General features: G+C 49.0%; 1 protein-coding gene across 1 annotated transcript in view; it reads left to right on the forward strand.

The window, feature by feature from the left end:
• Positions 1 to 13,221, forward strand: part of dnah9 (dynein, axonemal, heavy chain 9) — a 147,424-nt gene that overhangs the window by 39,060 nt on the left and 95,143 nt on the right. Inside the window, exons 36-40 of the mRNA XM_030339717.1 lie at positions 3,500 to 3,657; positions 4,352 to 4,490; positions 9,047 to 9,334; positions 12,359 to 12,569; positions 12,945 to 13,072. Coding sequence (XP_030195577.1) covers positions 3,500 to 3,657; positions 4,352 to 4,490; positions 9,047 to 9,334; positions 12,359 to 12,569; positions 12,945 to 13,072 — 924 coding nt within the window. The remainder of the gene's footprint in view (positions 1 to 3,499; positions 3,658 to 4,351; positions 4,491 to 9,046; positions 9,335 to 12,358; positions 12,570 to 12,944; positions 13,073 to 13,221) is intronic.

A 13,221-nucleotide genomic window follows, 5' to 3' on the forward strand; every position in this document is an offset into this window, starting at 1 on the left:
TCCAAAAGATGACCAATCGAAAGTTTAATGTGAGACTTGCTCACTAACTCGCTAACCGGCTAACCGGCTAACTCACCTTCTCGCTAACCAAGTTACAGACGGCAGGTTGACCCCAGCGTCTCATCATCGTTGTTGTTCGTATGTTGTCCGGTGTCCAGACTCTACATAAACCTGTTCCCATCCCCTCGCTCCGCCGGCCGTGCCCCCCCCCCCCCCCCCCGTTAGTATTCTGTGTGTGTAATGAAACGCGGCTGCGACTGAACTCGATGGGCGCTGTGGTTCAGCGGACCCCTTGGAGAAATCAGTCGCATATTCTGCAGCGCTGGCAGAGGAAGCCCGCGTCGTCTGTCATCTCCCATTCCTCCCTTACCCTGGAACTCGCTTTTATTTTACCCTCCCCCCCCCCTTCCCCAGTCTTAGCGGCTCAGCAAGTCCTCATGCAACCCCCCCCCCCACCCCATACCCCCCACTGACGCTGCCACACAGCCAATGCCAAACCACATCCATACACATACACGCGCGGGCACATAAACACACACACACACAAAAAAAACACACACACAAAACGCACACGCACGCGCACGCGCACGCGCACGTCCCATCGCACCCATCCGCTCAGGTCCAACATCTCCAGCCCCGCCTCCACGTCACCCCCCGGGGAATCGAGGCTCTCACAAATCACACTTGAGATTAAAGCCGACCTAGGCAATTTATTTTAGATGTATTGTTTTTGTCATATTTGTTGAAAATCTGTTTACATCCCCGACAGCAATCAATAAATCAAAAGCTCTGACAAAAACAAAATAAAAAAGATTTGGTATCTCGTGGCTGTCGCATGAGTGAAGGGATTGGATGGCCTGTCTGTCTGTCTACTTATCCGGGGACCTATCGCAATCTGCCCGGTCACTTATTGAGCATGAGCGGAGTCTCGGACAATGCTAGGCGAAAAGAGCTATTACTAAAGCTAGCTAGATAGTCCTGGGGTTTGGGGGAGGAATTAGGAATGTTTTAATTGGGTACTTTCAAAATCTAGCTTACTCCGGCTGGTTTCTCCAAAGTTGCCACAAGCTGTAATAATATGAACTCTCATGGCATAAAAACTTCAAATCTGAGTGAAAGAGGTCTTTAACTTTCTTTCCCTGCATATTTTTTTCGACCAATCACGTCGCTGGAGGAGGGCTTCTGTACGCATGCAATGGCGAACGGCGAACCCAAAACTCAGCCCCGCACTACTAAAGTACTCCCGGTGGGAAAACAAGCTAAAACATCCTGTCTGCAGACACCGACGGTTCAGATCTACACCGTGTAGACCGGCTGCTGAAGAAATACACTTATTAAAATCCCTTTGAAATCCCCCTTAAAACTCCACCCACTCAGGGGAATGAGCTTCTCTCTCCGATAGAATACCTCCGTCAAGAGACGCCGGAGCAGGGCTACCTCCGCCCCATTCTGCCCTGGCGTACACCCCTGGATCCCAGATAATCCCTGGAGGGCATGGCTCCAAATGAATGTGACCACCCCCTGGTGTATGTATATGTATGTGTGTAGTATGATGGGGCTATCATAAGGGCGGCGGGATGACGGAAGGTGCTGATTCGACTGGTGATGATAACCGGGGATGATAAGGGGCTGCATCGTTCTTCATCTCCAGCCCTGTAACCACACATAGGGTCCCCCCTCCCCCCCCCCTTCCTCCCTATAGCCTCCCCTCCCTGCCCACGCCTCCCCTTCCCTCCCCTCCCCTCTGCTCCCGGCCCTCCCCTCTCACCCTCCCTCCCTGCCCCTCCTCAGTCCTCCCTCCCCTCTCTCCCCTCTCTCCCTCCCTCCCCTCTCCTCCCTCCTCCCCCTTCCCCTCCCCTCCCTCCCTCCCCTCCCTTCCCCTCGCTCGCTTGTAAGCAGCAATGAAAGTCAAGCAGCACTAAGCCATTGAAGTCCACGGCTGAGAGAATTTTAAAGTGCCAGAAGAATGGATGGGCGTTATGCGTGACATAATGAATAATAAATCACGGTGCTGTTGGTGGTGTGTGTGTGTGTACGGGTGTGTGTGTGTGTGTGTGTGTGTAATGTCTTTGTGTGTGTTCTCTACATGTGTGCGCATTTATATGCGTGTGTCTGTGTGCGTGTGTCTGTGAGTGTAATTGTGTGTGTATGTGTGTGTGTGTTGGTACAAGGGAGGCTGATGAAGTGGACCTTGGAGGAACAGCAGAACATCAAACTCCAGCTGTGTTTGCTGTCAGAAACTTCTCTGGGCCCCCCAACCAAAGCCACTCAAACCCGGCCACCCTCCCTGTACAGAGAACGCTCCCCGCGATAGCAGCCAGGACGCAGCATCCATCGCCCCAAAAGTGTTAACAGCTGTTGCGCCACGGAGCCAATCACGCATTTGTTATTCGGGGTTACGGCTAGTGTCGTCGACGTGGGGCAAGACTCCACGAGGCCGAGGAAACACAGAAGCCCGCCAGACAGACGGAGCTGTAGTGAGATGAATCTTCGTGAGTCCGGCCCCACGCTGAACTGAGCGTAGCGACGTAGCTCCCCGAAACCTCCAGTCAGGATTAAAACGGATACAATCAAGCTAAAGGGCACAAAGGGATTGCACTGCGTAATCTACAATCTGCCTGAAATATCAAGGATAATTGGATAATTTAGCAAATGATAACAATAAGCGGTGTGTGTGTGTGTGTGTGTGCTCGCGCGATTGCCTGCTTCCGTCCGTGTGCGACTTTTGGAGCGTGCGTACCTGCGTGCGTGAATGTTTGTGCGTGTGTTTGTGAGTGTGTTAAATCGCCCATCATGTTTTTAAGCTACTTCTGCTTCATTCCTGTAGGACTGTTCTGTTGAAGCATCGCTTTTGCATCTCTGATGCTTCAAAACCTCTTCAACCCTTTTGATTCCACTCCATGTTTTGGGCAAGGGTTCGGTTTGTTTCCAGTTGTTCGCTCTGTTCCGGGACATTCCTATTGTCGTGTCGAGTGTGTCTGATTCTGGAGACTCATCCATGAAGAGACTTTTAACAATTATTTTAATTTATTTTTAGCCTACCGCTGCTCACGCCCTCTCCACCACATGTTAAATTCATAAAAGTTCAAACCGGGACAATTAGGCAAAAAAAACAAAGCGTTCCTTTGTTTTTCTTTAGTCACTCAATCATAAACCCGACAGGGGAGAAGAGCCCTCGACAGAAATACCCCAACGCATGCGGCGTGACAATTTAGCAGACTGTTACCGATGAACTGGGTTGTGCGCTGTCATATTTCCAAAATGCAAAATTTCCGAAAGTAACGCTACATCGACTATTCCAACTTTATATCCTTTATTTACAAGGTTGTGTGACCACGGCGATATCAACGTCAAACCTTTGTTGGAACACTTGTTGGCATGTGAACATCAGCGTGCATCACGCCCCCCACAACCCCGCATCAAATCAGTTCCTGCGCATTTGGGCGTACAGGTGTCTCCTTCTTGGCTCCCTCTGATCTTCTCCGTCCACGACGTACAGGTGAAAAGCATTCAGGACGCCATCCGGGACAAGATGACGAGGTTCAACTTCATGGGGGAGGATGTGAACCTGGTCGCCTCTACGGGCATCTTCATCACCATGAACCCGGGCTACGCCGGGAGGACGGAGCTGCCCGAGAACCTGAAGGCTCTGTTCAGGTAACCGTCACGAACCACCTTTAGAACCCACCTGGGGGGCCTTTAGAACCCACCTGATCCGCCAGGAGATGTCAACCAGGAACTGTTTCGAGGCACCCGCTAACTCCAAAAATATAAATGCATAATAATTAAAATGCTCACTTTGTGTTTCTGATTTCTATAGCTACTCTGCACACTAATATACTTCTTCCACACTATAACTTTGTTTTGTAGCAACTCCAATGTGATATAAAAGTGCTTAATGAGGGGGAAACTGTTAACGGGGAAGAAACGTTTCCACTATCTCGACGAGTCGTTTTTACAATGTGTTTTAGTGTGATTTAAGTATAATTCTAGCCTACATCTCGGTTTCATTACCCATGATATTAATGCTATCCTCAATGATCAAAATGGCCGTCAGGCCCATGCATCCCACAAGCCCTTCACACACCCCTGTGCTCTCCCCTGATGCTCTGTTTGGGCCAAAGAACACGTCTATAAATCCTATCCCAGTCCCCACGCCCAACAACGAATGCAACCAAACACGTGACCCGGTGCCTCCCCTGTGAGTTGTCTCACCTTCCCTGGTTTTTATGCATCTGCAAAAACCTCAGTGTCAGCATCGGCCCTGAACACGGCCTCGTATCGATCCTGGCGTGTACCTGCTCCCCGCGGCCCCCAGTGTTTCTTAACGGGCCTCCCTTCACCCCTGCAGGCCCTGTGCCATGGTGGTGCCGGACTTCGAGCTCATCTGTGAGATCATGCTGGTGGCCGAGGGCTTCCTGGAGGCCCGGGTTCTGGCCCGGAAGTTCATCACCCTCTACACCCTCTGCAAGGAGCTGCTGTCCAAACAGGTACTGTAGACCCGCACACCTAGAGCTGCTCTCTATGTAGGTACTATAGAACCGCACACCTAGAGCTGCTCTCTATGTAGGTACTATAGAACCGCACACCTAGAGCTGCTCTCTATGTAGGTACTATAGAACCGCACACCTAGAGCTGCTCTCTATGTAGGTACTATAGAACCGCACAACTAGAGCTGCTCTCTATGTAGGTACTATAGACCCGCACACCTAGAGCTGCTCTCTATGTAGGTACTATAGACCCGCACACCTAGAGCTGCTCTCTATGTAGGTACTATAGACCCGCACACCTAGAGCTGCTCTCTATGTAGGTACTATAGACCCGCACACCTAGAGCTGCTCTCTATGTAGGTACTATAGACCCGCACACCTAGAGCTGCTCTCTATGTAGGTACTATAGAACCGCACAACTAGAGCTGCTCTGTATGTAGGTACTATAGACCCGCACACCTAGAGCTGCTCTCTATGTAGGTACTATAGAACCGCACAACTAGAGCTGCTCTCTATGTAGGTACTATAGACCCGCACACCTAGAGCTACTCTCTATGTAGGTACTATAGACCTGGACACCTAGAGCTGCTCTCTATGTAGGTACTATAGACCCGCACACCTAGAGCTGCTCTCTATGTAGGTACTATAGAACCGCACAACTAGAGCTGCTCTGTATGTAGGTACTATAGACCCGCACCCCTAGAGCTGCTCTCTATGTAGGTACTATAGAACCGCACAACTAGAGCTGCTCTCTATGTAGGTACTATAGACCCGCACACCTAGAGCTACTCTCTATGTAGGTACTATAGACCTGGACACCTAGAGCTGCTCTCTATGTAGGTACTATAGACCCGCACACCTAGAGCTGCTCTCTAAGTAGGGAACTATATACCCAGAAACCTAGAACTGCTCTCTATATTGGTACTATAGACCCAGAAACCTAGAGCTGCTTTCTATACTACTGTATACCCAGACACCTAGATATGCTCTCTATGTAGGTACTATAGACCTGGACACCTAGAGCTGCTCTCTATGCAGGACCCCGGCCCTGCGGCAGAATTGGCTCCATTCTTGGAGGGAGACTTCTTATTTTATGGTAGCACTGCATTGCAACCGCAAGCAGAATGATGCCCTTGGGTTTGAAATTAACCCCAATCCACCTCCTTCACACATGCATGCACTGGACATGTTCTCAAACACACGCAGCAACGGGATATTCATCACACATGCACGCACGCATGCACACGCAGAAGCGCGCACATGCGCATATAAAACACACACGCACGCACGCACGCACACATAAAAAAACACACACACGCTCACATAAAAAAACACACACACACGCACACATAAAAAAACACACACACACGCACACATAAAAAAACACGCACACACATAAAAAAACACACACACACACACATTAAAAAACACACATAAAACACACACAAGCACAGTCGCACACACACAAGGACAGAACTGAAGCCACACTTTAACACACACTGCTGCTAAACACACACATAAGGACAGGCATTCATATACACTGAAACATGAATACCAGCACGCATAACACGCACACATTTGACATTTTAATTCTAAAGCTGCTTTTGATGAGATTCCAACCCCCCAGCATACAGGCCATGAGGGACGTTCACTAACGCGCTCGACAATGGGTTACATGCGCGGGAAATGTCAACTGCGGAGTGTTTGGACACTTTTGTCACAGCTCACTGTCCTCCCAATGTCAGAACAATAAATGCTGCGGATGCTAGCCACAGATTTTAAATATTTATAATGCCTTAATATCGCTCTGAATGCGGACTAATATGAGCAACGGAATCGCCCAACTCTGACTGTGGGGTTTTGAGATGTTGCAATTAGAGATGAATACATTGCGTTTACAATGCCTGTTTAAGTGCCATGGCAAAGTACTATTATCTACGTTTTCTCTAAAGCACAGATTCTCTGTAAAGTGAGAAAGTTCCCTTTTTTTCCCTCCTACTTCTGTGCCGTTGTTGGCCGTTGTCTCCTTTTCAAGTGTATTTCGACATTAGCAATTTAGCGGTAATGAAATCAGATGATAATTAACCAACTGCTGCTGTACTGTGTATTCTCGCGGGTCGTGGCTGCGAATCAATGCGAGCCAATGAGTCGGGGAAAGCACTCTGCTCAGTAGAACAAGTGGTTTCCACAGTACTGCGTTTCTCAGCTTTTCGGGCACTTCCCAGGCTAAGTATGAAATAGTAAATGATTGTTATTCTTAATACCATCATCGGCAATGGGGTTTTCTTTCTTTTGCCCGCTCGGGTCATCGGTTCAATGATCGCAAACAAAGTTTTGCCCGGAGTCGGGCTCATAACCAGGCAGGTTTTCCTCTGCGTTTGGTTGGGAGCAGAGAGGGTGAATTGTCATGCACTGGGAGTCATCCCCTGGAAGTCATTCAAACAGGGCTTCCTGGAAGACCTGGCCGTTTGTCTGCTTCCTCTCTGCCTCCTTTTGAGTTCAACAAAGCTGATGAAAGAAATGTGAAGAAGAAAGAGGTGGTGGGAATATTATTGATATGCTCCACACAATAGATACTGTATATTATATTACATAAATGTAATTGATATGCTCCACACATATTTAGCATATATTGTTATATAAATATAATTGACATGCTCCACACGTATATATTATTAATTATAATGGATATGCTTCATACACATATAGCATTTCATATATTATATACATTTAATTATTTATTTATTTATTACACATGATCTTATAGGCTTTACATATTATTGATGCCTCCCACAAATACACAATTGATTTATCACTGTTATACCCCAAGAATAAATCACATATTCATACACAACATTTTATAAATAGTGTAAATAAATTCCACCCAAATGTATGATGCATCAGATAATGTCATTGATCTAGTCCACCCAGACTAATTAGCAGCGTGAGCTGGGTCCAGAACCAGCGAGACGGGTTTGCAGCTCCCTGCTGACGATGCGGGCTCTGCAGACAGCCGACTGAATTTTCAATTTTTTTCCTCCAAACAAACCACCTCGCCGATCTGATCCGACCAATCAGAGGGCCGGGCCCCAGACGGAGGCCGGCGGGGCTGCTAATCGCTCCTGTCAGCTGCTGCGTTGGCCGTGGCGCGGCAGGACTCTGCAGCGAGTAGAGAGAGGGAGGTTAAGACGATGCTCAGGGTTGTTTATAGATCACATGGTGGGGCCAAGCGGTAACGCGTCTGTCGGGGGGGGGGGGGGGGGGCCCCGGCGGCGGCGGCGAGCGTTCAGACCTTAACCGGTCTCGGCCGGTCGGCTGAGTCATGGCGGGAGATGTCAAACGCAGGGCGTACCCTTTCATGGGTTTCTGAGGCACAGCCTCGGGTTGGGGATTCTGTTTGTTATTTTCTATAAATAATTCATAAAAGTTAAATAAGAATGCTTAACAAAATCTCATATAAATATATTTATAATATTATCTTTTTAATTATTATGTTGTTTTGTATTCTTGTCTTTTTTCTGTTCTGTGACTTGCTCACTAATGCTCACTTCCTTGAAACATCCTGGGGACATTTTCTGTTCAGTCTGTCTGAGAGATTGCACGGGTGGGGGGGGTGGGTGGGGGGGGTGGGTGGGGGGGCTGCTATTTGACACATCAGCAAATGCTGCTTATAGACACTCTGAACACCTTGGAAGAACGTAGAGTCCCCCGGCCCGTCCGCACACCCACCAGCCGACCCAGTAGCTGCGGGGTGCCGACCCTGTGTGGTGTGGTGTTGTGTTGGTCGGGCCGCTGCTACCCACAGCTAGATATTAAGATAGCCCACCAGGGAGATGGTAATTGAGTTTGGGAGCATCTTGGTTTGCGTACTCTGATGAATGAATGTTGGACCACGGAGGATGCCGTTCAGGGACTGTGATAAATCTCTTGACTTTTTCATTGACCGTGAGCCAGTTTTATTAAGCAAATTTAAAATCGTTGTTCCTCAAGAGAATAAGTTGTTTTTCAATTGACCAGACGTCGCCCCCCTTTGGAAAACGTATTAAAGAACAACCACACAATTCCTCTGTGCGAGTTGAATGCCAAGCGCAGGATTGCCCTTTTAAATCGACGAATCGCATAGGCATATGCTTCTGAATATTGAATAGTAAAACATTTGATAGCTTCGGTATATCTGAATGCTCTGATTAATTGCATACGTTCCCTTCGGGGTGTGTTCCTTATTGCGCTGTTAACTCAGGGGAAGAGGAACAATATGTTTCATGTGAAAACATCTTACCGTCATTATATCGACAGGTTTTCCCAGGGCAGCGGAAGTTAAATCCACACAGTGTTTATTCATTGTGTGTGTGTGTGTGTGTGTGTGTGTGTATGCGCGTGTGTGTATGCGTGTGCATTTTTTCAATGTGTGTGATTGCACTTGTGATTACACTGTGTGTGTGTGTGTGTTTTTGTGTGAGCGATTGTGCGGGTGTTTGTGTGTAAATTTGTTTGATCAATGTGTGCGTTTGTTCAATGTGTGTGTGTGTGATCGGTGCCCCCCCCCCCCCCTCCAGGACCACTACGACTGGGGCCTGCGAGCCATCAAGTCGGTCCTGGTGGTGGCGGGCGCGCTGAAGCGAGGCGACCCGGGCCGGCCGGAGGACCAGGTGCTGATGAGGGCGCTGCGGGACTTCAACATCCCCAAGATCGTGACCGACGACATGCCCGTGTTCATGGGGCTGATCGGAGACCTGTTCCCCGCCCTGGACGTCCCGCGCAAGAGGGACATGGACTTTGAGAAGAGCGTCAGAGACTCCGTGCTGGACCTCAAACTGCAGGCCGAGGACAACTTCGTCCTCAAGGTGAGCGCCGCGTTCGAAAAGAACAACGCCGGTTGGTGTGTTTTGTGTGTTTCTTTTACTTTGTGTGTCCGTGTCGTGTGAGTTGGACCACAGGCACAATGCATTGTTCCCTTATTTGTCGTCGTTATATGAGGACACACCTGCGTTTCGGTAGAGTAAGCAGCGCACAAGTTTAGCAAATTCAAGATATTTTTCTTATTTAAACTTTTCTTCAAGTTTGCTGCTATTTCCACCTCAAAGCTGCCGTGTCAGTTAGACAGCTAGGAAACAGCCCCCCACTGTCTATTTTCTTAACAAGTGTTGCAATACATCCACAGACACATCTTCTAAGAATCTTTTATAATTTCAAGGTTGAAGAATAGTTAAATGGTGAGTTTTATTACTTTGTTGTAAGATGATGGTGGAGTCTCATGATGTGTTATTCTCCTGAAACCAATAAACCACATAGAGAGACATTAAGGAGGAACTAAAAAGTAAAACTGGAATGCCCTTGTGGCCTCCTATCCTTGTCTCTCGTTCTATCAATCTCTCTCTTACTCTGTCTCCCTGTCTGTCTATTGCTGTCTATCTCTTTCTCTATCTCCCACTTCATTTCTCTCTCTCTCTCTCTCTCTCTCTCTCTCTCTCTCTCTCTCTCTCTCTCTCTCTCTCTCTCTCCCCCCCTTCTTTTTCTCTTTCTTTCTCCCCCCTCCCATGGGTCAGTGTGATGTGTTGAGCTCCTCATTGTGATTGCTGCCCGGTAGTCGGCTCTCTCTGCCCGGTGAGGGTTGATTGCCGGGGAGGGAGGCCCCGATGCTATAGTGACGCCTCTCGCCGCTCCCCTCCTGTACCGGGCTTCATCATTAACAGTTAGGCCCAGATTAGAGTCCCCGCAATCTCCCAGACGGATGTGGGCTCCCTCCGAAAGCTATTTACCTCCGTATCGGCACAGAGTTTCACGGGGAAATAGACATTACTGTCACGCCGCTCTGCGCGACCGGGATGAATGGATCAAATACCGCCGAAGTACCCCGCGGTAATGCTGCGGACGCCACGTAGGTGCCGGACCTGCCGGCCCCCCATTCGTAGTCATTACATACATGCACACGCACGCAACACACACACACACTAACACACACACACGAGGCCGCACACACACACGCAGTTTGTATACACGCTGTACACGCGTGTTGAGAGGAGACATTATGTGACGCTGACAGATGAACGCGGCACCGCAGGGAAATATGTGCAATCTGCCCCGGGGTCAAGCAGACAGCGGCACCCCATAATAACTCTCCATCAGCTGGGGCGTCGCCCTGCGTCGCCCCACTTAACCCCCTCCCCCCCCCCCGCCTGACACAGAGAGCGGGACGCTCGTAGAAAACAAACAACCAGACAAAAGGCGTTGTGGAAACACCCCCCCCCCCCCCCCCCCCCCCCCCCCGGATCACCTCCGTCGCCCCCGTCACAGAGCCCGGACCTTTAGCGCTTTTGTTTGGACCACCCTTTTAGAAATGTGGATTTTAATGCAACAAAAGAGAGCCGCGGGATGAGATGAAGAGAGAGAGCATCAATTCTCTGACACTGGCAGGCTCATTAACAGGTACACACACACACACACACACACCACACCACACCACACCACACACACACACACACACACACACACACACACACACACACACACACACACACACACAGAGAGAGAGAGAGATCCACATGAAAGCCGTAAGGTAATTAGTCGACGGTCTTCCAGGAGGGAGGGGGCTGGCTTCTCAATCAATGGATCGGGAGTACGTGCCACGGGGGGGCTGGTCGATGGCATCGAACGAGAGCTCCATCTCTGAGTGAGAGAGGGAGAGGGGGAGGGAGAGAGACGGAGTTGAAGGAAAGACACAGAGAGATAGAGAAACAGAATGGGAGGGATAGACGGCAATAGAGAGACGGTGAGAGAGAGAGAGACAGTTGTTGAACATTACTGTTGGATAAAGACAGCCGAACTCCATTCCATGATCCCCAAAGCTGGCATTCTTGAGCTCGCCCGCACACGCACACACACACACACACGCACTGTGTGTTTATGCAAGCTGTGGGAACTGCTGCTGTCTATGCGTGGCTGGTTGCGGTGCTGCATTGCAGTGAGCCAGACCTTACCCCTGCCTCCTATACACCGGGTCGGGCCCACAGGAGCGCATACAAATTGCCAGCATTATGCAGCACAGCGCAAGTGGCAGGCAGGACCGTCTGTTTGGGTTAGAGGAGAAGAAGATGGAAGAGGCTAGCATGTTTATTCCTCTCGCCGTCTTTGTTGGTTTGTGGTAAAGACTAGCATGTAGTTCCTCTATTGGCCATCAGGTGGTTTACGGTAGAGCCTAGCATACAGTACCTCTAAAGGCTTAAAGGTGGTGTATGGCAAAGACTAGCTTGTAGTTCCTCTAAAGGCCTTTAGGTGGTTTGCGGTAGCTAAATGCAGAAAAAGGTGCCATTATTCAACGGGAACCAATTGGATTTAATTGTCTTAATACAAAGCCAATACTTTTAGTCTTCGTTTGGTTAGAACCTTAGTGGGCTCGTTACATTTTTGTATTGTGTGTTTTGCAAGGTCCTGGTTGACAATAATATTTTATCTCTGAGTCTTGGGCATAGACTTGAGGCTTCATTTAAGTCCCGTTCTCAGTGTTGTGCACTGTGCCAAATATGGATTGCTTCTGTTGCTGGTTGCTGAAATCATAACAGTTCATAAGTGCATAGGTTATCAGTTTGGGAATGGAGCAGGGATCTTTACCTGTGAGTCTACATGGTTTCTAAAAACCTTACAAGGAGGGTTACTAAATTACCCATTAAGTAACATTAGGTAATGCAGTAATAAGCATGAACTAACGGTTGATAAACAGATAAATCTTGCTCAAGTAATCATTTACTTGACCTTTCTCTGGCGACATGTGGCTGAGGAGGAGGAGCGTGTTGGCTGGTAACCGGTAGGTTGCTAGTTGGATCCCCGGCTCCTCCTAGCTGAGCTAAACCCCTCTGTGTCTCCGTGTCCAGGTGGTGCAGCTGGAGGAGCTGCTGGCGGTGCGGCACTCGGTGTTCGTCATCGGGAACGCCGGCACGGGGAAGAGCCAGGTGATGAGGTCGCTGCAGAGGACCTATCAGAACATGAAGAGGCGCCCGGTGTGGGCGGACCTCAACCCCAAGGCCGTGACCAATGACGAGCTGTTCGGCATCATCAACCCCGCCACCCGAGAGTGGAAGGACGGTAATATGGACGCTGTTCAAAATAATTATAATCGTAAAAAACGTTAACATTTTTCAACATTAAGTGAAAGAGTAAACCTTACTTTGGAACCACGGAACCTGAATAACGCCCCCTCTGCTCTCTGCCGTTGAGGTCTCACACACCTGATTGCTATGATTGACAGGCGAGATAGAAACCTCTAACCAATCAGGGAAGAGATACCCCGATTGGTCAGAAATTGTATCCGGGTACAGGCGCTTTCAACATGTAACAGATATTCTCATGGAGCATTTCACCAACGAATAGCTGGCTTCGGCATTTCTTCCAAATAATCGCTCTTAAGTCGTACCTCTATCACTCGCTCTAACTAGAGAAAGTCTCTCTTGTTACCTCCAGGCCTGTTCTCCAACATCATGCGCGAGCTGGCTAACCTCAGCCACACCGGGCCCAAGTGGATCGTTCTGGACGGGGACATTGACCCCATGTGGATAGAATCCCTCAACACAGTCATGGACGACAACAAGGTTTGTTCATGAGACAATGAGAGCAGAGCTAGTGTTGTCCTGTCGCTCTTGGGTCAAGCTGTTACCTGGCTTACATTCAGTCAGATTAAGACATATGAAACAATAAGGGCTGTCGATGGATTACATTTTTTTTTTGATCAATGAAGTGA

Source organism: Gadus morhua, chromosome 18 (assembly GCF_902167405.1).
Source record: "Gadus morhua chromosome 18, gadMor3.0, whole genome shotgun sequence".
Lineage (NCBI taxonomy): Eukaryota > Metazoa > Chordata > Actinopteri > Gadiformes > Gadidae > Gadus > Gadus morhua.